This window comes from Perca fluviatilis, chromosome 3 (genome assembly GCF_010015445.1).
Source record: "Perca fluviatilis chromosome 3, GENO_Pfluv_1.0, whole genome shotgun sequence".
NCBI lineage: Eukaryota > Metazoa > Chordata > Actinopteri > Perciformes > Percidae > Perca > Perca fluviatilis.
In genome coordinates, this window is record NC_053114.1 from 39,376,796 (window position 1) to 39,399,380 (window position 22,585).

Genomic DNA, 22,585 nt, shown 5'->3' on the forward strand with positions numbered 1-22,585 from the left:
GGTAAGCCTCTTTTCACTACAGTTCGGGTGATTTAACTTGATTTTCATGGGTTGGTGGGACTGGGTGCAAACAAGTAAAACAAGCAGAATTCAAAGGAACATGTACGTAGATACAGTAAAGACGATAGGCATCGCATGTCAAAAGAAAATAAAGGATTACAGGGGTAATTGAACTTATACAACAAATAAGCACTCTGAAAGATTTCAAAACTCTTAATTTTAAGTGAAACGCTGCAGATGTTTCTGGTTTAAGCGCACCAGTTAAACAAGAGTGAAACATCCTTCACTTTATTGTATTCGATTTTACAAATATAAATGATGTGTGTAAGAAGAGTGTGTAGGTGTTGTGACTGATGTTTGATTTAAGTCGTGCCTTTTTGCTACAACGGGTGTTCTTAGATTCTCGGCCTCGGGGGCTTCAAGGCGTGTAGAGATAATTCATCATCTGTCTGCGGCGTGATGATCAAATATTTGAAAAGACAAAGAGTCTACGTCGCCACCTCATGACCCCCCACTACCGACTCCTCTGTTTTCTGTCTGTGTTTGTCTTTCAACACCCACACTGCGCCTTCTTGTATCCAGGCGTCATTAGCTGTAAATCTTCAGTCCACATCTGCGACTGTCCCTCAGCAGTGTGCTGAGACTTGACTCTCTGCAGTCATCTAACACCGCTGCCTTCCTTCCATATCTCTAATCCACCGATAAACCACCAGCGTGCACCAAGTCAGGCAGCAGATTACAAGCGGAGCGTGGTGAGACTTGTGCAATACAGAAGGTAGGGTGGCAGAAAGGATCGTGTCTGGAGACGCTTTAAGAGATTTTCTGATGGTTCTGCCAGATGTAAAATTACACCTTCTGGGAGTAAAGTGCTCGGTGGGAGCTGTTCCGTATTTGATGAATATCACAAAATGTACTTGTGTGTATTTGGGTGCTTGAGAGAGACAAAGTGCCAAATTTCCCCTCTGTTTTTTTTTTTGGGGGGGGTTTTACAGTTAAGTTTGTCTTTTGGCAAAACAACATCAATATAAGTCTGCTTCAGGTCAATTTTTTCTGAAATTATTCTTTATTATTATTATTATTATTTCAACAGCTAATAATTACATATTACATATTGATAGACAAAGCACACCATTATTTTAGTGATTTTTTCACCTACCTTTCTGTATTTTGCTACATGCTGTACAGCCTTTGCTGATAATAACCGAAAAATGGGTTTTTAATGAGCATAAAAGTGATTAAATTTGTGGTACGGTAAACACTGGAAGGAGGTTTGTAAAGGAGTGAGTGAGTGAGTGTGTGTGTGTGTGTGTGTGTGTGTGTGTGTGTGTGTGTGTGTGTGTCTGTGTTCACGTGCTTGCTCACTTACGTTGGCACTCAGCTGCGTCGTCAGGGCGGAAACCTTTTCCTGGGAGGCGTCCAGCTCCCGACGCAGCTTGCGGATCTAAGGACGCAAAAAAGCATGACATCAAAAAGCAAGACAAAAGCATACATGCCTGCTCCATAAAAGCATACACAGCACACATACACACGCATCCAGCCACATAAAGACAAGAAAAACTGTAGCAAAACAAATGAGGGAGGCTCCCAGATTGGAGCTCTGATATGTTCATGTTAAGAGATGAAACACGGTCAGTCGATGCATAAAAGAGCACATACAGTACTGTACAGGTGTACACAGGTGTTCGAAAAAGGAACAAGAGCCTGTTACAGGGTCAGTCACAATACTGTTACATGTGTAACTAGATACAACTGTGAAAACGCCCCCATGTTCCAACAAGTCCAGCCACTGTACATAGAAAATTAAAGAGCTGAGAAAACACAGGATAGAGGAGCTGTGGGCGGGCTGAAGCTTACCTCCGACTGAGACTTCTCCTCATTCTGTAAAAACAAACATCAGAAGAAGAAGAGAAATCATTAGAGGACGTGCTGACTGAATTCTGACATGCTTTAATGAAAAAGAAGAGCAGTTGAAGCTGCAGACCATGCACCATGCACATGTCCTGACTCCTGTTTGATTTTAAAGCTCCATGGAGATGAGCTGTGTAAACTGTGGAGGAGATTGTCTGGGTGTAATATGTCTGGAAAGCAGAGATATCGTCCTGAAGGCATTGCACTCATCTGTGTGTGAGTGTGTGTGTGTGTGTGAGAGAGAGAGAGAATCCCATTGTCTCCATAGGCTGCCCACAGAACAATAGTAAGAAAAGATAGGTAGCCAAGTACATACGGAGTGAGAGCAGGCAAAACAAAGGCTTGCACGAACACAACACAACCTGCTGCTGCTGTTCACAAAAAACAGTCAAACATATAACACCCACATTTACATGTAAACATGCTGCACCGGGCGCTGACACTGCGTCTGGAACTGTTTTTCTTTTAACCTGATGCAAGCTATTTTTTACATCTTATTTATAGTTAGAGGTCAGTTGACAGTGAACTCAAAACGGGTTCATTTGTAGCTAAAAGACTGATGTCAGCTAAAGTCTGATGTCAGTTTATGTGCATAACTTAAAGATGTCCTACTTTGGCGCCATCCAATGGTAGTATCAAATACAGCACAATGGTCATCTCCATTTTCTACAAAAATGTGTAATCAGAATAATTTGAAAGAGGCTGTTATCAGGTAAGATTGATAGATTTGATGATTATTTTGAAAGAATGTAATACCTTTAATGCTATCCATTTATTAGTATTATTATTTCAGCTGTACTTACTTACTTACACTCACCAGAGATGTTATGTTATTGGTCCTGCTTGTTTGTTTTATTAGCAGGATATTTCAAAAACTCATTTCCAAAATTAACAATTATTTAAACTAAACTTGGAGGTCATGGGACAAAGAGCAAGTGCTCATATTCTCGTGCATATACAGGATTTATTTGAGGATTATATTTCATAACATTTCCACTATGAACTTCTGCATTTGCTTTGTAATGTATAAACACATCTGGCTCATTTATCCCATGATAATTGATCATTAGATGCATTATAGTTTCTTGACATTTGCTAATATTATGAAGTAACACATTTAGAAGATTGTTAAGCCTTGGTGGAGGTATGTGCCCTCTGGGTGCTTTTTCTTTGTTCAAAGTTTTTTGTTAATCCACAATCAGTATTTTTAAAGGCCTGAACACAGCTGTTGTTCTGTGACAGACGCAACGAAGCAGAACATCTGATAATTAATGGTTTTTCATGTGGTTCCACCTACCAACCACTAAAACAGGTTCCAACAGCCTAATGTGTCTGTGCATGTATTAGGCAGTGTGTAAAGCACATGTGTTCTGCGCCATGAGTGGATGCTTTACAAAGTGGCATCTGTCCACACATGGTCCTACCACCCAAACAGAGCTGCCAATCACACACACACACACACACACACACACACACACACACACACACACACACACACACACACACACACACACACACACACACACACACACACACACACACACACACACACACACACACACACACACAACCAGTTGATCCTAGATACACAGACAGAGCAGCCTGTCTGTCTTGGAAACACAGACAAAACACAGATCTCACTCTGATGCAAAATCCGGGACCAGACTTCACAAACAAAAACAATCCCATGAGCTATCAACATCATGGCAGTTAGTGTGTAAACCAAGTGTTTACACACAACCAATAAACTAAAATGAAAAAGGAATCTGAGGTAAGACCAAAGTAAAGTTGGAAATAAAATGCAAAATTAACAGCAGAAAAATATAAAAAAATAAAAATTGTTGTGGAATTCCCAAACGTTAAATTAGTTTTTCAGGTATGAAAATGCTGTCAGAAATGTCTGCTTTACTGATAAAGAAATAGAAACTCCATAAAGTATCTGCGATTATATGTTCTGGGTAATTATATGTTTGACTTACAGCTGTATCTTACACTCCAAAAGAGCAAAACAAAAAAGCAGAGTGAAGTTCTCCTGCACTCTACAGTCCTTCTCCTCATCCCTACCGTTTGTTGCCAGGATGTGATGGTGCCCGCCAGGGATAACGTCGCCATCATTTTTGCCTCCACTCTCCTCCCCCCTCTTGATTTCAAACCTGTGGCTCTCCGGCTCAAAGGACAAGCCAGTGCAGAGCAAAGATTCAATTGTCTGAGAGTTTCTATGCTACACCTGCCCAGGTGAGTAAACCAGCCCACAGAGGGAGGAGCAGTGAAGACAAGGCTCTGATTGGCTACTGTGTGAACATGTGGGCTGTCCCAAGTTTGCCTGTGCGATTACAGCGAGACCTTTTTCTCACGGGATGTTTGAGTCAAATATCTGGATGGATTAGAGGATAAATGTGTAACAGCGTACTGCCAACTCAAATACTCAATATTACAGTTTGTTGGCACACGAACTGTGGAGTGATCAGTGAACTGGTACACTTTCTGCTTTGCAAAGATTTTCTAATACGAGTTGATGCAATCATTTTTATTTTCTTTCTTTCCGCATTGAAAAATAGAGCATATATTTGTTTTAATGTTTGACTTTTGTTGTTTTTGTTTTTGCCTTCATTACACGGTTTACAGTGGAGAAGGAGGCAGGAAACATGAGGAGAACGAGGGTATGCTATGCAGCAAAGATCCCGGTCAGAATCAAACCGGGGCCATGCGGTTACATGGTATGTGCCCTCATCCCTGTGCCACCAAGAGCCCTGAGAGACAAACATATTTTATCACTAAAATGTGTATTATTAAAAGGTTGTGACCGAGATATGTCCTGAGAGGAACATTTCAGAGTTGAAAAATAAACGTGTCAGTGCTCTCAAGTGGACAAACTATGTAATGGCAAAATGTACCCAAAAAAAAAATGTACCCAAAAAAAATGTCATGTAAAAACTGTATCCTGTATCAGTATTAAAGGTATAATATGCATCAGGATTAACCATCCATTTCCAGTTGATGTTATGTGTACTCACTGTGGAGTAAATGGAAGAGGTGCTGGAGACCAGAGACAGGGATGATCCATGAACTGAAGAGACAAAAACCACAAGCAAAAGTGGGGATTAGAAAGTACATCTGTACACACAACAGTACCATGATTATCAACATACCCCCTTCCACACAAACCACCCACTCTGCTCCAACCCTGCCCACCCAACACTGTTCGTCCCAGTGTTCCCAGTTCCTCCAGCCCGCCCCGACCCATCTTCCTGCCTCCTCCTGGAACATAACGGGTGCAGCTCTGCGGCCATAAAAATAAAACGCCTACACGTTACAGTTGGACTTTGGCGTAACTAATGACAGCCTGAGCATTACTCTGCTAATGACTCATCCACTAATCACACATGAGAGGCCGGGACACAACGCCAGCACTGTTCCCTGCCTGGGAGCAGATCAGAAAGGATCAGCAGCGTGATGTCATCAACCACACAGAGAGGTTGGGCTGATCCCAGCAGATTCATTCATTCTCTTCACAGAAGAAAAAAAACAGACATTAGTTTACCGAGGACCCACTTTTATCTTAATTTGGTCTAGACAGCAAGGTGTGCTGCTGGGAGCCACATGAAAAGGATAATATTTATTTGATGTCTGGTTTAATCACATCAATCAATTTGTTTTTAGACCTGAATGGATTAAAAACTGCAAGAATTACTGGATTAAACGATTAGTCTTCTGACTGAAAATACATTTATAGATAAAACAATGAATGAATTAGTCATGTTTGACATGTTATATGTTTTTCTGAGGGACGACTTTCATTTCTTTGTATGTGGGGTGGACAATAATTACTATAGTATGTTATTGTGATATGATCTTGTGTTACCTTGTGATATATTATATAACTGCTACCAAGTTGGCCAGCCATTGGACAGAGTCATTTGTTGGTGTTGATTTTGTGGAAATTAGCTACTTTCCCTTTTCAGTTAAATCCAGTTTATACAGGATAGAAAGACTTGACATGCTCTCAGGTAGAGTTGTACTCTTTCTTTCCTACAAACTGACAATCCTCAGAAATGTTCAGATTTCCGTCTCTTCAGCATTTTTTGCCACTTTGACCTTTTTATTGATGGCGCATGTGTATCTGTCGCTGTTTGTGTTAGCATTGAGAATCGGCACTTTCTATACTTTCTTTATAGCATTCTGTGAAACTGACTTTTAACCCAGTAAAAATCAACATGCGAATTGTTGTTGATTTGTGAGAAAAATCGACCTGAATAAAATGTACAGATCGTTTTCATCCATGGTTACGTAGATGATGTATTGTACAAGACTGTCTCATAAGAAGAAATGGGAACAGAAAGGTGGGGATAATTACGAATGTAAACACCATTAATCTCAATTTATACTTTTTGAGCATCTATCTCTAAGAGAACTACATAACCCGTAAACACGTCTTCATTGTAAAATATGGTTTCTATAGATATAAGGAGAAGAAGGCATATATAAAGGTGTGTGGGAGGGTGCGGGTGAAGGGGATGAAGTGACAGTGAGTGGTGGTGTTGCTCTCACACAGGACAGGTCTGACAAAGCGTTGGGTGGATGATGTGACTTTTGTCCTGTCAGTCTAACAACGGCCGGGTAACTCTACACCTCAGCAACATATACATGTACACACAAACCGCATGTCCTTGCAGACCTACACACTGCGATCCAACACCCAAACAAAGACCGAGAGAGTAATGGTTTCTTGTATGTTATCGCGTCTCTCTCATGCTTCTCACTTTGATCCCTGTAATTATCTCCTCCTCTGAAAGGGAAGACAGGGCGCAATAATTATAAGTTTGTGCCTGTGTAATTGTGCATGTGCAAATTTGGTGTGTGCTACCTGTGCATTTGTATAGTAGCGTCACAATGTCGGGAAATGCTCAACATGCATTTGCTTGAGAAAAATGTCTTTTAAAGTCGGCTGTATGATAGATGATTGATAGCTGTCTCCTTCTCTTAGACAAGAAAATGAACCTTCATATACATGATTAGACAAACAGTGCTCAGTGGGCTGTCACTGGTCTTTGCTTCTGGATTTAATGATGGAAAAAAACTTATGTAAATCAGTTTCCAAATAAACGTTGTGTCATAAAGGTCATGTAGTTGCAAAATCCTGCATCATCTTACAGTTATCTGTTGGAGTAGTTCAGCAGTTAAAAGAGGTGGTGAATCATCTAAACACGTATCGCTTCGTCTGACGGGAAGCAACTGGTCTCGTTTGTGGTATCACTCTGTTTTTCTGTAGTTTGCATTTGCTGGTTCTTACAATGTGGACATATTGATGTTGAAGGGTGTTTTTATGAGTAAAGTCTTTTAGCAGTCTGAATGTTTATTTTGATTGTACTGTGAAATCAGTCATGTGATACACCTGCCCTATATATACATACTACATCCTGATTCTGAAAGGATGTTTTTTTCAGAATCTGGTAAAGAAAACTAAGTTTTGAAGTTGAAGTCAAGATTTACCAGATTTATTGAAGTGCTCATATTATGCTCATTTTCAGGTTCATGATTGTATTTAGAGGTTATACCAGAATAGGTTTACATGGTTTATCGCACTTCTATTCCATCTTTGTTGGGAGTCGCACATGCACAGTACCTAGATAAGGACTACTAGCCAGTCAGAAGCAGAGTATGAGGGAGTGCCATGCTAGCAGCTAGGCGAGCATTATAACGTGTGTTACAAAGTGACCACGTCTGTCTCTGAAGTAAAGGCTGGACTACAATAGAGCTGTTTGGAGCAGTTTGTGAACAGTGTTTTCTGTTGGAGATGGTAAGTCCCTTTGGGGTGGACTTTGGGCTTTTTCACTTTGTAAACCTACAACATGCACAAAAAAGATATATAACACAATAAAGGACAGGGAAAAAGCCAAAAAGCATAATATGAGCACTTGAAAGAAAACTCACAGCTGATTCCCCCGGGGTGCATTTACAAAACCAGTTTCAGTGTCACTGGATTTGCTCTCCAACTCTTAGCCCATCTCTCATCTTTGGATATTTCTACACTGTCAGTCTGTGATTGTGATCTGTGAGGTTTTTCAGACAGTTACCCATTAACTACATTTCCCAGAATGCCTTTATACAACCTTGAAAGAAGGAGCGTAAACGTTTTGGATTTACCTGTTGATTACACAGTTTTTCTGACCTTGAAAAATTAAGCCGTGAGCATTTTAATAGCAAATGTCTTTTGGCTGCATTAATTTGTGGTTACGGGTTTGCGTTGCATTAGCATTTATTTTTTATATTGCAGTTTGCTGAAATGCAAGTTCACGACCAACTACGGCTATTTAACATTATTTAAGTGTTTAGGGCAGTTTTTTTCCAATTTCATCACGATACTACGCCTTACTCTACTCCCAGTCTCAGTTTGTTCCTCTAATTCAAAGCGCTCTGTTTCCATAGCTCGGAGGATTGAGCAGCAGAGCAACCTCACCCGAGCGGGGAGTCTGCCTGCTGCTGGGAAAAAGCACGGCTGGGTACTTTTCCCAATACACAAGCTTATGAAAAAAACAAAGCAGCACCAAAGCTGATTATGGATTTCTAAGGGGATGAAGGGCTTTTCTTAGAGGTGCGGTTGTAATCCTTTCTAATGTTCTCTAAACAAATAGAAAAATAATTCTTTTGGCACGGGGATGTGGAATGAGGAATGGGAGGCTTCAGAGTCATAGAGAGACGGGGGGAACGCAGGTTTTGGAAAAGGATTACACTGTAATTACAGATTACACCAAAGATTGGAAGACCAGGACTCACACAGAGTCAATGAATATTCATCCATCTTTCTCTCGTCTCCTCTTACCTTCCTCAAAGCCGTCCCTGAAGGAGCCCGATCGGCTCATGGTGCGAGTCTTCTCGTCAAGCGACATGCAGGAGTTTCTCAGCCGGTTGTCGCTGCACGGCTCATAGGAGCCGTCCTGATTGGTCAGGCTGTTGTTGCGCATACCGGCGAGGTTGATCTGAGCTGCCGAGGTCGGGCTGGATGCTGTGAAAATGACATATGACATGATATAAGTCAAGTGAGGATTTCTTTTCATCGTTGACATATTTTGGGGATCTATTGTTTGGTCAGCAAAAACTGTGAAAATGGCAATTATAATTTCCCAGTCCAAGGTAACACCATCAGATTGTTCTTTTGGTTTTGTCCACCACAAGCCCCAGACCCAAAGATATTCAGTTTACAATGATGTGAAACAGAGAAAAGCAACAACTTGTCTCATTTGAGAGGCTGAATCCAGAGAATGTTTAGCATTTTTGCTTCATACAGTATATGTCTTGAATGATTAATCGACACATTTTCTGTCAATCCACTGATAATATTCAGTATATGACTTGAGCCATGTGTATCAAATAGATGCTAAATCAGGTTGAGTTTCTCTCACCTAAAAACGGCAACCTCCTAGTTGTCAACAGCTTGTGTGTGTGTGTGAGAGTGTGTGTGTGTGTGTGTGTGGTTGCATACCGAGCTGTCCGAAGTTGAAGCGAGTGCCCGAGGGGGAGGTGAGGCTGGAGCTGGGGGAGAACGGGGAGTTACCGACTGATTCCTGCAGCCCGCTGGTGGAGTGGGAGCGCAGCCAATCACGGGCCTCCTCGTGGCTTCGCAGCTGTGCGGACGGGCCATACCTACAGGAAGTCAAAGAAAAGATTTAAGTGGATGTGAGGACACGAAACAGAACAGGTGCAGTGTGGATTCTGTGTTTTTACAGGACAAGGTGATTCAGATTTTTCTGACTTTTTACAATCAGTGAGGTGGATTTCTTTCTCTTAAGCAGCCAGATTAGTAGCCGGGATCTAACAGGATGAATCAGACTCCGAAACAACAAATTACAACAGCGTGAACATAGACTGATTCTCAGCTGTGAGCAACATAGACTGGAGGAAAAAAGCAGAAAAGAAGCCAAAGAAATTTGAACCCCAAAATCAGGCCCGCTACAGCACAACACAGTGACAGCTCTTTACCACGACAAAGCGACATGCCTCATCACAGAAGCACAACACAACACATGTGCCAAGTGCCAAACAGAAACGTCAAAAGCTTCTTTCTTTTTTTAAGCGTGAGCACAAGCCCCTAAGAGTGAATGTAGACTCAGAAATAAAAGAAAGACAGTAGACAATTTGGTGAAGCAGTGTGTAACGGCGCAATAGTCCAGCAGGAAGTGCAGTTAGTACCTGAGTCCTTTCTTAGGCAGAGTGTTTCTACCACAGTGTGGCCCGCTGTAGGAGAGAAACACTTCAGAGGAGGAAAGCAAAGGAGGCAAGGAAACAAGTAGCTGCATCTCTTAAAGACTACCTAATGCTATTTTTAACCTGTAAATATATTGTTCTTATCGTCACTAGTACATCCTAACTTAAACACTGCAAATAAATCTTGATCTTGCCATGTAATATTGGATTTTAGCTCCATCGCTCTCTCTTTTCTTAAGACAACTGGAAAAACTGAACTTTTCACAAGAAATAAAGCAGACTAAGGCTACACTGGAATAAAGAAACACTAGATTACAGAACATTCTTAAAACAGTTTCAATTGATTCATTGTACTGGCTGAATATTTCAATTCTTTGCAGAAAATAAGACTTTTAGGGAAATGGTAAAACATTCTTTGAGATTTTTGCAGTGGAAAATCAATGGTAAACATTCTATGCCCATGCTATTGGGTAAATGCACATACAAACTCTACCACAAGGTGGCAGCATGTGAGCACAGACCGCCAAACAAAAACAGTGAAGCTGCCAACATCCACACAGACAACCGCACATTTACACTGGCTCATAAATCCCATTCATACAGGAGCTAGAGGTCCTACAAATAACCACAAACTACCACACAGAGCGACACACCTACGCACAAAATCCATAAAATACAACGAGCTACCGCACAGCTTCTCTCCGTGGTTCTATGTGATGCTCTCTGTGTGGCAGCAGGCGGTGGTTTAGTAGGAACCTCCACAGCTGCACACAGGTACATTTACCTGTCCTGCTTCCGAGGTAGCGTGTTTCGGCTGAATATGGGACTAGCGGAGGGGGAGGAGAGGGGACTGATGGAGGACAGGAAGGAAAACGCACAACAGACACAGAGAAAGAAAGTTTTAGAGAATAAAGTGAATCCTTCAGAACAGGTCAACTGCGAAATACTTCACCAATGAAGTTAATAAGAAAACACAGTGAGGACGGAGGGTGATGTCATGGCCTCAAAGCTTTCGACTGCAGATGCTATTAAGTTCCCTCTGAGGAATTCCTGTCACATTACGCAGTCAACCTGTCAGGGTGGAATCCGCTACAATGACCACAATTACTGCGTAGTAGACTGAGGACGCCACAGGATTTCGTTTATCTGCTCGAGCGGATGACAGAACGACAAACAAGGAGCGACACCTCGCCACGGCGGACGCTTTGTACATCATTTTGATTCTGGATTCTTTAAAAGGAATGACAGTAATGTCAGAACTGAGCAGGATTTTAATGTCGCCAGCGATGAAGTATTTATATCCTTAAGTGACGGGATCAATATCAAAAAGTAAAGAAATATCCAGTATAAGTAGCAAAATGTACTTAATTAAGTATATAAAGTAAAAATGACTCATTATGCAGAATGACCCCTTTCAAAGCTTTATATTATACACTCATTTTTCTAGGGGATTATTATTACAGATGCGTTAAAGTGTAAGCAACATTTTAATGTTTCAGCTGGTTGAGGTGAAGCTCATTTGAACTACTTTTATAAACTGTCGGATTATTTAATCTTTAAAAGGACTTTTTTTAAACTATCGTATGTTTTGTATGTAAAACTAACCTGCAAAATAACTAGTAATATTTACCTCTGAAATGCAATGAATTAGAAGTATTAAAAAACAATATATGACATCTAAAAGAACAAATAGAGCATTCAATCTTTCCGATTTTTGTTTTTCTTTCCAGAATTTTGAAACTGCTTCACTTAAAAAAAAAGAAAAAAAAGAAAAAAGAAAGAAGGGACTCCCAATAATCCCCCACTTTTCGGTGTTTCTAACCTTTCAGACATGCCGGTCTTGACGCTGCCGGCGCGGCCCAGAGCAGACAGGGTGTCCTCCCTGTGCGTCCCATGGCCAGCGCTGCCCAGGCTCATGTCGATGGACTCGCTGCTGGTGTGCATGCTGCTGACGGAGGGGTATCCCATGCTGCTGCCTGTCCCGCCATGCCCGCCCAGCGTGCTCTCTCTGCTCTGGGCGGAGGAGCTGCTGAAGGTGGTGCCCCACGTCAGGCTGTTGGAGGGGCCGGTGGAGGAGTAGACTGAACCGGGACTGGAGGCCTGTGGAGGAGCGCAGAGGACGTTATTGGTTTTTAAAAAGTCTGTGTCTTCTAGTGCTGAAACAATTAGTCTTTTAATCTTCATTAAATCATCTTACATTTGCTGCTTTGCTCTGGGTTTTTTTCTGATGCATTTTCACTTTTATTTGATGGTCTATTTGCTATGAGACAACTGACTATTTAAACTTTTGAACCTATGCTTACTGTTTGTAAAGAAATGACTTAAAAACAATGCCCGTGAGTCACTATATGACTGGGACACAGTCTGATGAAGTCTTATGAATCATGTGAAAAGGTGACGGTGAGTGAGTTCATGACTGAGCATGCTCACACTTTGCTGCTCTGCTGCAATACGTAGCCTACAGTGAGTCAAACAAGTACCTACACTTCCCATCTGTAATTTTCAATGAAAAACTCATAAGTAGTTCAAGAAAAAACAGGTTTGTGGTATTACTCAGGTGTGAACAAAATCATCCTCGTGTCCCCGCCAAAGCCTTGTCGTTAGCTCACAAACACCTTCAATACCTACATCTTCTCTAAACTCAAAATGACAATCAGTTTTAATCTTATACCCAAACTTAATCCTCTGGTTTGACAGGTGACCACAAACCTCATAGCTAAAGTGTGAAAATAACAGTAGTTATAAAGTTAAATGATAAGAAATATGACACTATTGATAATATTGTGCATGATTAAAGTCAGGCAGTTCTGTAGAGAAACACAGTAACATACACATAAAGTGTGACATATGTGATAAGGCTCTGTAAGGCTAACATCAGCATGCTAACATGCTCACAATGACAATGCTAACATGCTGATGTTTAGCAGATAATGTTTACAGTGGTTATTCTCTAAGCTTGGTCTGCTAACACATGCTAATTAGCATTAAAGACAAAGTCAAGCTGAAGCTGATGGGAATGCCATAGTTTTTTTTAAATCAAAGTATTAGACAAATTCTGTTGACCGGATGATAGCGCTCCATGAAGTTAAACCTGCAACAACTCTTTTAGCCACGTAGCGTACAAGGAAAACAAGTTGTGAACACACCATTGACATATAACCTTTTAAGTTGATATAGTGAACTTGTTGCTAAACAGTTGTTGGAAAACGGTTATTGTTGGCAAACAGTTTCTTATTTACACATCCAGCAATTACGGATTATAATTCATTGGAGTTGTGTTTCTGTAAGCCCAATATTCAGTCTCTCTCTTTAAGATCTTTAAGGTTTTTGTCTCTACTGACTCCTGAGAGAAATATCTGGCTCTTTAGCTGCTGAATGCTCCCCTATGTTCATCAGCTCGTCTATAACTTTTGGGATTTGTGCAGAGCAAACAGTGTATAGTATCATTTTGGCTGAAAACAGCTGCCGGCTACAAAACAACACTGAGATTAGTGAGAGTGAACCAAAACCGTAAAGTTGCTACCGGACAGCTAAACAATAAGCTGAAACTCCCTATCAAGCCTGAGGGGAGCTGCAAACTCAGGTGATTGTTCTCTGTAGGATCATCACAACAAGAAACCCCTTTCACATTGTCTGACTGTCTTCACATTGTCATTTGAAACAGTGGTTTTATTAAAAAAGTATATTGATTGTAGCCACTTTAAGGAATCTCTTAAATTTTTTACAATTTTTCCTGAGGAGGACTTGGATGACTGCACAAAATGTCATGGCAATCCCTCCAATAGTTGTTGAGATGTTGCAGTCCGGACCAAAGTGGTGGGCCGACCAACAGGCCTACATTAGCATGGCTAAAAATAACTCAAATGCAACTCCAAAATAAACTAAAAAGAAAAGCAAAAATATGCTTTCCGTCTTCTGATGGTAAGTAATGGGTGCTGGGCAGTTGGAGAATGTGTAGAGCTAAAAATAGCAGCTTAACAAATGAATAAGTAGCTGCTCCCGTGACTCAGTTCTAAAGATTAGCCAGTCTACTTCAGTCATTTTAAAGGAAAGACTTGTGACTCTAAAAGCCAAAGAATAAACATGTTTATATGTTCTTGCTCACCTGCTCGCTGCCCAGCGTCCCCATCCCTATTCCCTGCACTCTGCCTCCAAACAGGGGGCTGCTGGTCTCGCTGTCCACGCCTCCCAGCCCTCCGTCAGGGGACTCCAGCACCGTGCCCACATGGTTCATGGTGGCGTGGGGGTTGGAGATAACAGTGGAGTTCTTCATGTTTTCAGCCGTGGTGACGGGAGCTTGTTTACCGGGTTTCCCACCAAACAACCTGGTGGAAAATCAGAGAGGGGAGGAAGGGTGAGAACTGGGACTAAAGTACTCGCAGGACTGAAGCAAAGGATGTCATATAATATTCTTTTCATTGCTGTGAATTTTAACAAATCACATAATCAATTAACAAGAGGCAGAATGTAAAGATGAACCATATTTGAATTTCTAAAGAGCAAAAGATGCACATTCTGTCTATGTGTGACCTTAATAGAGAGATCTGATATAAAGTTATAATAAATCTATTATTGTCTACATCTACAGGTTTCGTAATATATGTTGTACATAATTACATATTTTAAGACTTATTCCACATAGCTTTTTACTAACAAAGTGCTCAGGTGTGGAAGTAGCTTGAAGCTATCTTTTTTGTGTATGAATGTAAATTGAAAGCATATGCTGTTGCAAGCAGAAAGGTCATGGGGGTTTGAAAAATAATTAGGATTCATCATCTAGAGATTATGAATATTAACAGCAAATTAAACAACAAATTTCATGTAAATATTCATGGCTGTTCTGGATCAAATAAGCGTTGAAGCAGGCTGGCTGAGTTTGCCATCCTTAAGGTCCCGCCGCTAACAGGACAAAATCAATAGTTATTCTTATTATTATTCTTTATTTTGCAGCCAGGAAAAGTTGAGTCAGTGCTCAGTCCGAGTCAAGGCCAATGTACGCGCGCACGCACACACACACACACGCACACGCACACACACACACACGCACAGAGGGAGAACTCTCTCCTGGTTCTGCTAATCCTGGGTTAGAGTTAAATGGCAGGCTATGACGACTGGAGCTGTGGTGGGCAATAATGGCAGCACAGTGTCTTTGAAGTGTTATCACTCCCTCACATTAATGAGGGCAGAACGCTGAGGTAAGACTCAGCTCCCATTACCCAGCACCACACCCTCCCTCCTCCACCCTCCCCCTGCACCACCAAGGCTGAGGCTTGGCAGCTGATCTCAAAGCCTGCTTTTCACAATGGCCTGATTTAAACTTACTGCGTGTGTGTGTGTGTGTGTGTGCGTGCGTGCGTACGTATGTGGGCAAATTCAAGCCCATACAAGAAGGTAGTATGCACTTAGTATGGCTCATCAGTTAGCCGTCATTGTGTCTGCAGGATCACTGACAGTACAAATTATGTTTTCTAAGTTAATAGAGGTACTTAAGTTAATTATGTTAAGTGTGTGCGTGCTCACCTGCGCAGTGTCGGTGAAGAAACCGGCTGTCTTCCAGTCAGAGGAACAGTCGCTGCTCCTCCACTCTGCATCACGACTCCGTTCCTGAGAAGGTCAATGTCAGAGACGCCCTTCTCCCGATCCGTCTGATTGGCCATCAGGCCTCCTGAGCCGTTGGCCTTGGAGATGCTGATTGAGTTTTTCCCGTGGGTCGTGACGGAGAGCACGGCGGCCTCGATGCTGCTGGTGGAGGAGCGGTTTCCGTTGCGGGCGGCTGCTCCTGAGCGGCTGGGTCTTGGCAGGCTGCGATACTGCAGTGTGGAGCGGGCACTCATGGGGAGGAAGCCGTCGTCGTGGTGACCCAGCGCCGAACCGCCATCCTGCCCACTGGCCTTTAACCCTCCTCCAATCGATCGTGCCCCAGACTTGGGCATCTTCCCCAGGGTGGCTGAGCCACTTGTGATGGTGGCGCCGCTGGCAGTAACAATGGTTACCATCCCATGGCCCTGCTTCTTGAATCCGAAGGTGCTGGTTGGGGTGCGCGAGGTGTGTGAGGTGAGTGTATGTGTCTGAGAGTGGGGGTCTGAAACGGTGTGTGTGAGGGCGTTTGCCGTGGAGGTGCGGCTGGTGGGGATCGATTGTTTCTTTGCCTCATCGCCGCTGCTGCGTCCTGTGTCTGAGGGCGAGCGGTGAAGGCCGTTGGGACGAGGAGAGAGACGACCCTTTTCTGACACTTTGACGTCATCTGTCTTACCTGCAGGACACACAGAACGAGACATCAGCGGGGTGTGACAGGGCTACTGATTTTACACTCATATTGTAGATCAGTGGTTCCCAGGGGTCCTTGAGGGGGTTCCAAGGGGTCCCCAGCAAAAAGGGGAATCATTTATTATATATTATATATTTCACTATAATTTCATCTATAAGCAACACAATGACAGAATATATGACTATTTTGGTCATGGGTGTTATACACATTTGTAATAAAACATCTTAAAGCAAAAATCCTATCAGATACGGGAACCTGGGACAAAACCGTGGTCCGATTTGTGTCCGTTTAGGGGTCCTTTATGTGAAAAAGTTTGGGAACCACTGCTGTAGATGAACAAGTTGCATCTTTAAAAAAAACATTTAATTTCAGAAGTGAGGAGATAAAGAATGATGAGCAGAATACAGGTGTATCAGATAGGATCAAGTGAAGTAAATTGGAAAAATTGTATTTATTTTTTGATATATTTAAACATTTATATATTTGTTTTACTATTATGGGCGGTGGATGTCTGTGTTACCTGAACTGTGGGTCTTGAGGCCACTGGAGCTCATGGAGCCTGTGCTACTGGTGCTTTTAGTCCGAGGGGATGTCACCCCCACCTGAGTGCTCATGCCCCTCCTCCAAGAGCCCGTGTGGGACACGGAGGGGGTCTTCCTCCCCGAGCCGCCCTTGTCCGACTCATCAGAGATGTCGGAAGGGTTCCGGCGGCTCCACTTGGAGCCTGTCTCCATCCTGCTGACCCCGCAGTCTGACCCGCCGTCTGGCCTCTTCACCTCGTCGCCTGACCAGGCCTGGTGCACCGCTGTGGAGGCCGAGTGCTTCTCTGCATCCGTCACAGGCTGGGAACACACACACACACACACACACACACACACACACACACACACACACACACACACACACACACACACACACACACACACACACACACACACACACACACACACACACACACACACACACACACACACACACACACACACACCAAGTAGGTCAGATTTATTACTGCTGAAGAAAGCGTCTTTTATTAGACGTTGCCAAGTGCCTCCAAAAAGCACTCCATTTTATGACCACAGCCATCGCGCTGTGTAATCCCGCCAGCATCCACATTACCATCACCTGAGCAGTTAGTCAGGAAGCTCATTGACCACATCAGGGCCGGAGCAGAAAGAGTTCTCCTTATTTGAAATGTGAGAGAAGCATTTTTTGCTGATATAGCTTTGGTGGGCAGCTCATATTTTTGCGAGAGAGACTTGAACTTAAAGTCAAGTCATAAGTCTTGATAAGCAAATTGCAAGTCAAGAAGAGTCAATAGTCTTTCGAATTGTGACCACATTTAAATATTTTCCTCCAAAGTTGTGTAATTAGTGTGTTTTACAGTAGGTAGCTAAGACCAGAGCTTGTAGCAGCTTGCCTGCAGCTGTTTGCACTTGATCTGGGACTTTACCAGGTTAGAATTTGAGACTAGGAGATTTTTGCTTCAAAGTCTTGAATCAAAACGCAAGTCCGCCCTCACAACAGACAAGTCCACTTGAAGTCCGTGGCTCCTGTGATGACTCTTCTTCATACATGTGGAAATAGTTCCTGATCACCCACAACTTAATTCGTCTTTTTTCAAAACTTAAAACATACTGAAAGTTAGTGCTGAACTTGAAATTTCTTTTAACTTTTGTGAGGATTAAAGTACAACTTAGCTAGCTCACCAGAGTCTCATTTTTTTTATAACAGTAAATTACAGCTGTTTGAGGGATGATGGCTGCTTTTAAGTTGATTCTGCAGTTGCCAAGGCAACACTGCAAAAAATGCAGCAAGCTGCTCTGCTCACAGAATTTAAAACAGACTTAAACAACCTGCACTGTGCCAGGCTGCTGTACTGACAGAAAGGCTCCTTTGTCTTTGTTTCGTCAGCACCTCGACCTCATCATGGCGACTGGCTCCACATCAGCCACAATAACGTGAGTCAGCTGACAATATTATCGTCTCAGCGATCACTTTCCTGAAGCGTAGTGGCTCTTAATCAGTGTTTAATGATTTGAGGCCAGAGTCAACATCAGCGTTTGTGAGTTCACAGCTGTAGTCTCACATTCTTCTCTGAATGCAGAGGAATGCTGGGACAGACTGGTTTTAGGGAAATGAGGCCAAGTGGAAGGATACGGTTGCATCAGTTTACCACTTTATGCATCTAGTTTAAATTTCTTCAAATCCATTTCACAAAAAAAAATTGGCAAATTAACATTTGTACATTTTCCATTGAATTCACAGAATGAAGGTAAAGTTAACTGTTGCTCCGGATAACTCGAAAATATCACACACTATGTCTTCTCCTGAACGCTTTAAACAGGGGCCCACTCAAAGCCACTAAAAAAACGCCCCTAAATAAAGTCACTGATGCTTGTAATAGTGATTATTTGCTAGTAGAAACCTCCAGTTGTTCATGTGGGCATCAAATAACTGACAGCATATTGTGACGTAGTGCAGCGCTGATAACAAGTATTCAACTTGGAACAAATAAACACAAAATAATGATAAAACAAAATGCATCCTCATCTTTATCTTCTTCTAAATAAGAAAAAAGACCACTGATATATCCAGCTGTTATGACAGAGGTTATTGATGTGATTGCAGACAGAGGCGAGGACAACCACTTGGCACAACTACAGCTTGATGGAATTTATTCAAATCTGAGAACACAGTATTGAATACACTTCTTGAATCCAAATCCTTTCCAATCAGCTTTCAACAAACGTCAATCACGTCAGAGCTTAAACTCAAACACGGATATTAAAAGAACTAAAAACCAACTTTTGTCAGATATATTACATATTATATGTGTACATCACGCTTTTCTAATAAAATATGGAAAGGTTTAATGAGATTTAATGAATGGAACTTACTATCCCAACCTGTGGCCCAATCATAAAAAAAAGATATTCTTCTGAAATATGGATGTGTGCATGTGTAAGTGTGTGCGGTCTTACCTGTGCGTTGAGGCCTTTGCGCTGTGCAGCGGGCGTGTTGGCATAGGAGGAGATGGAGGAGCTGGTGTTGATGTCATCTGTGTCGATGTTGTCGCTTATGCCACTGCTCACAGAGCTGCTGTCATCCCAGCTGGACACACACAGAGACAGACAGAGAGAGAGAGAGAGAGAGAGAGAGAGAGAGAGAGAGAGAGAGAGAGAGAGAGAGAGAGAGAGAGAGAGAGAGAGAGAGAGAGAGAGGTTAACTTTAGTACTCTTTAAACAATACATCTTTCAGAGTGGAGAGAATGGGGGGGGGGGTCCACTTGGTAGACAGCGGCTCTTTGGGAACATGTTTCATTCCTTTCTGAATAGACAGACATTAAATTCACTTAGCAGACAGTCAGCAGAGACACAGCAGTGAGGTGTGATGCTTTTTATACCCTGAACTGCTCTGCATCAGTCAGCTGAACTCTTTAGAGACAAAGATGGGTTGTTTTTACAGCAAGTATGAAGTGTCTTTGTATTTCTGATCAATGTATGCCTTTGTATATAAAAGAAAAGAGAAGGAAAACTTATTCTATTAACTAACGTGCCAAACGGAACTAAAATTGATGGAACCGGCTTCTCTGACTGCCTGGTGATTCTCTTTCTTTATTTTTCCATCTGAACTAACTTCAGCTTGGGTACACACACACACACACACACACACACACACACACACACACACACACACACACACACACACACACACACACACACACACACACACACTGAATGGGGCTGTCTATCATATGAACAAAGGCTTGTCGGAGGGGTGACATCACGGCGTGTGTTTGTGTGTGTAAGTGTGTGTGTCTGTGTGTCTCTGAGTTGTTCAAACAGACCCATCTGAACAGAGCAAACACGCCGGGAGTTGATGCAGGATATATGTGTGTGTGTGTGTGTGTGTGTTTGTGTGTGTGCATTCACTGGGAGTCTGTGGGGGACAGGAAGCCCTGCCAGTTGGCAAACATTACGCTCAAAAGGACCAGAGGGAGGCTGATGGTCATGGCCAGTGCAGGGTTGGTTGCAACACACACACAAACACACACACACACACACACACACACACACAGAGTGGTGTTTTCAAACTGTCTGTATTTTCACAGTGGTCAGGGGTCCGTTCACTTAAGACTAATGATACATAAAAACCTTGTCTTTGTATGACAGCAGTGAAAATGACACACACATCGCTTCCTTTCCTATCACATGAGCCAGGGCTTTAGTTACAGATTACTATAATTATTGATTCTTTTTTTTTTGCCAATAAACCAATTAGTAATTAATAACTGTTTAGTTTAAAATCTTCAAATTGTCAAAGGCAACTGTGATAAACGATATTTGGTGATCAATGGATCAAATGAAAGCAACAAATTCTCACATTTGAGGAGCTGGAAACGGATATATTTTGCTTGATAAATTACTTTATTATTGTGGATTCAACTCACCAACTTATTGTGTCAACACTATAATCCCCATATTACCAGCGGGTCTGCATACAGTTTCAAATTCTACGTTACTAGTGCCAATTCAATAACCTGGTTCATTCGATACTGATACCAAACAATAGTTTGAGCAATATGAACATGTATATTGTGGTAACACAAGCAGCCAAACAAGAACCCTAACTAAATAAAATAAAGTCTAAAATCAACTAAGTTTCCTGAAAAATGAGGAAATATCTCAGAGTGAGTCTAAGCATCTGTGTCCAAGCATTCAAAGCCAACTTTTAATAGTTGATGATACAGAAACATCATACCATGTAAAAAAAACCCAAAAGGACTGAAGTTAAGCACCCAGCACATCATATCAGCTCCCAATCATCATTCATCGGTCAAGTTGGATTTTCAGACAAGCAAGAAAACAAGTAAATACAGTGTTCAGCAGCCAACTTGGAAGTCCTGAATGTTTCCCACCAGCAGAACCTGAACACAACATCATAATTATAGCTTTTACAAACTAAACAAAAACAAAGACTGGTGAACGGCTCAAATCCCAGATTCAGATTTACCACTAAAATCTAATCAGCTGGCCATTGGCAGATTTCAAGCCACACACATTTGCTGTGTTTTAAACAACCTTGCTAACAACCTGACAAACAGAAACAGAGAGGAAACACAACTTCCTTCTGGATTTACCAGCAGCCGAGCGGAGATACCGAGTTTATGAGTTGAAAGCATCAGTGAATCCGTGAGCTGAGAGGTGCTGAGAGATTTAGAGTGACCACAACCGTCTCAGCCCGTCCAAACAGCCACAGGGGAAAGTCTCTCTCTCTCACACACACACACACACACACACGGAAAATAAAGGTATATGGACAGCCATGAAGAAGCAGACACATATTCAAACCCACAAAGATTCCTGAACATTGACTGAACCCAAGACATCATTACTACAAGGACAAGTTTCCTTGTTGCACTTGTGGGCGCACACACACACACACAAACACACACACACACACACACACACACACACACACACACACACACACACACACACACACACACACACACACACACACACACACACACACACACACACACACACACACACACACACACACCTACCTGGTCAGGGTGCCTGGGTTGCCGTGGGAACCAGAGCGCTGAGGGAAAATGCCAAGCTGGACAGAAAGCTTCATGACTTCATGCCGCTGAGAGTTCACAGAGCCAAATGTCTCTCCCACTCCCTCTCTGTCTGTCTCTCTCTCTCTCACACTGAGCTTTCTCAATGTCTCTCGCCCTCTCTCTCGCCCTGGCAGTGTTCCTAGAACGAGCTCCTTTGTCGCTCGTTGCACTGATGGTTCATCCCTGGGGCACTGTTCCTCTCTCTCTCTGGACTAACAGAGAGAGAAACTGGGGGGGCGAGAAGAGGGAAGGACCTGCCCTGCTGCTGGTAACATGAGCCTCCCCCGGGACTGTTAACCACTTCACTGCTGCAGCCACACCACTAATAGAGCACACGCAAACACACCCCGAGCCCTAAATAAGCCACTTCAGCCTAACAAGAACCAAACGGCAACACAAGTCAAAGCCACATGATCACAGACAACCTCCCCGAAACTGAAGGACAATCCTCGTCCCACTGTTGCTGTCCTGTGCGTTTCCCAGCTAAGGTTTGAGTGTATGTGTGTCTGTGTGTGCAAGACTGCAATTTCCCAGACAGATCCACCCTGACTAACTGACAAGCCAGTGCTAATTAGAGA

The 22,585-nt window shown here is 42.5% G+C and overlaps 1 protein-coding gene across 14 annotated transcripts in view; it reads right to left on the bottom strand.

Annotated features, from left to right (window-relative positions):
* Nucleotides 1-22,585, bottom strand: part of nav2a (neuron navigator 2a) — a 118,041-nt gene that overhangs the window by 14,374 nt on the left and 81,082 nt on the right. For 11 of the 14 annotated variants that reach the window (XM_039794513.1, XM_039794502.1, XM_039794505.1 and 8 more), the window contains 12 exons: nt 19,360-19,489; nt 16,899-17,220; nt 15,631-16,363; nt 14,216-14,435; nt 11,933-12,210; nt 10,895-10,960; nt 10,096-10,140; nt 9,389-9,549; nt 8,729-8,911; nt 4,923-4,975; nt 1,855-1,878; nt 1,367-1,441 (listed from right to left, as the gene is read on the bottom strand). In XM_039794513.1, the coding sequence (XP_039650447.1) occupies nt 1,367-1,441; nt 1,855-1,878; nt 4,923-4,975; nt 8,729-8,911; nt 9,389-9,549; nt 10,096-10,140; nt 10,895-10,960; nt 11,933-12,210; nt 14,216-14,435; nt 15,631-16,363; nt 16,899-17,220; nt 19,360-19,489 (2,290 nt within the window). The remainder of the gene's footprint in view (nt 1-1,366; nt 1,442-1,854; nt 1,879-4,922; nt 4,976-8,728; nt 8,912-9,388; nt 9,550-10,095; nt 10,141-10,894; nt 10,961-11,932; nt 12,211-14,215; nt 14,436-15,630; nt 16,364-16,898; nt 17,221-19,359; nt 19,490-22,585) is intronic. The other 3 variants (XM_039794514.1, XM_039794504.1, XM_039794506.1) reach the window with 2 other exon arrangements.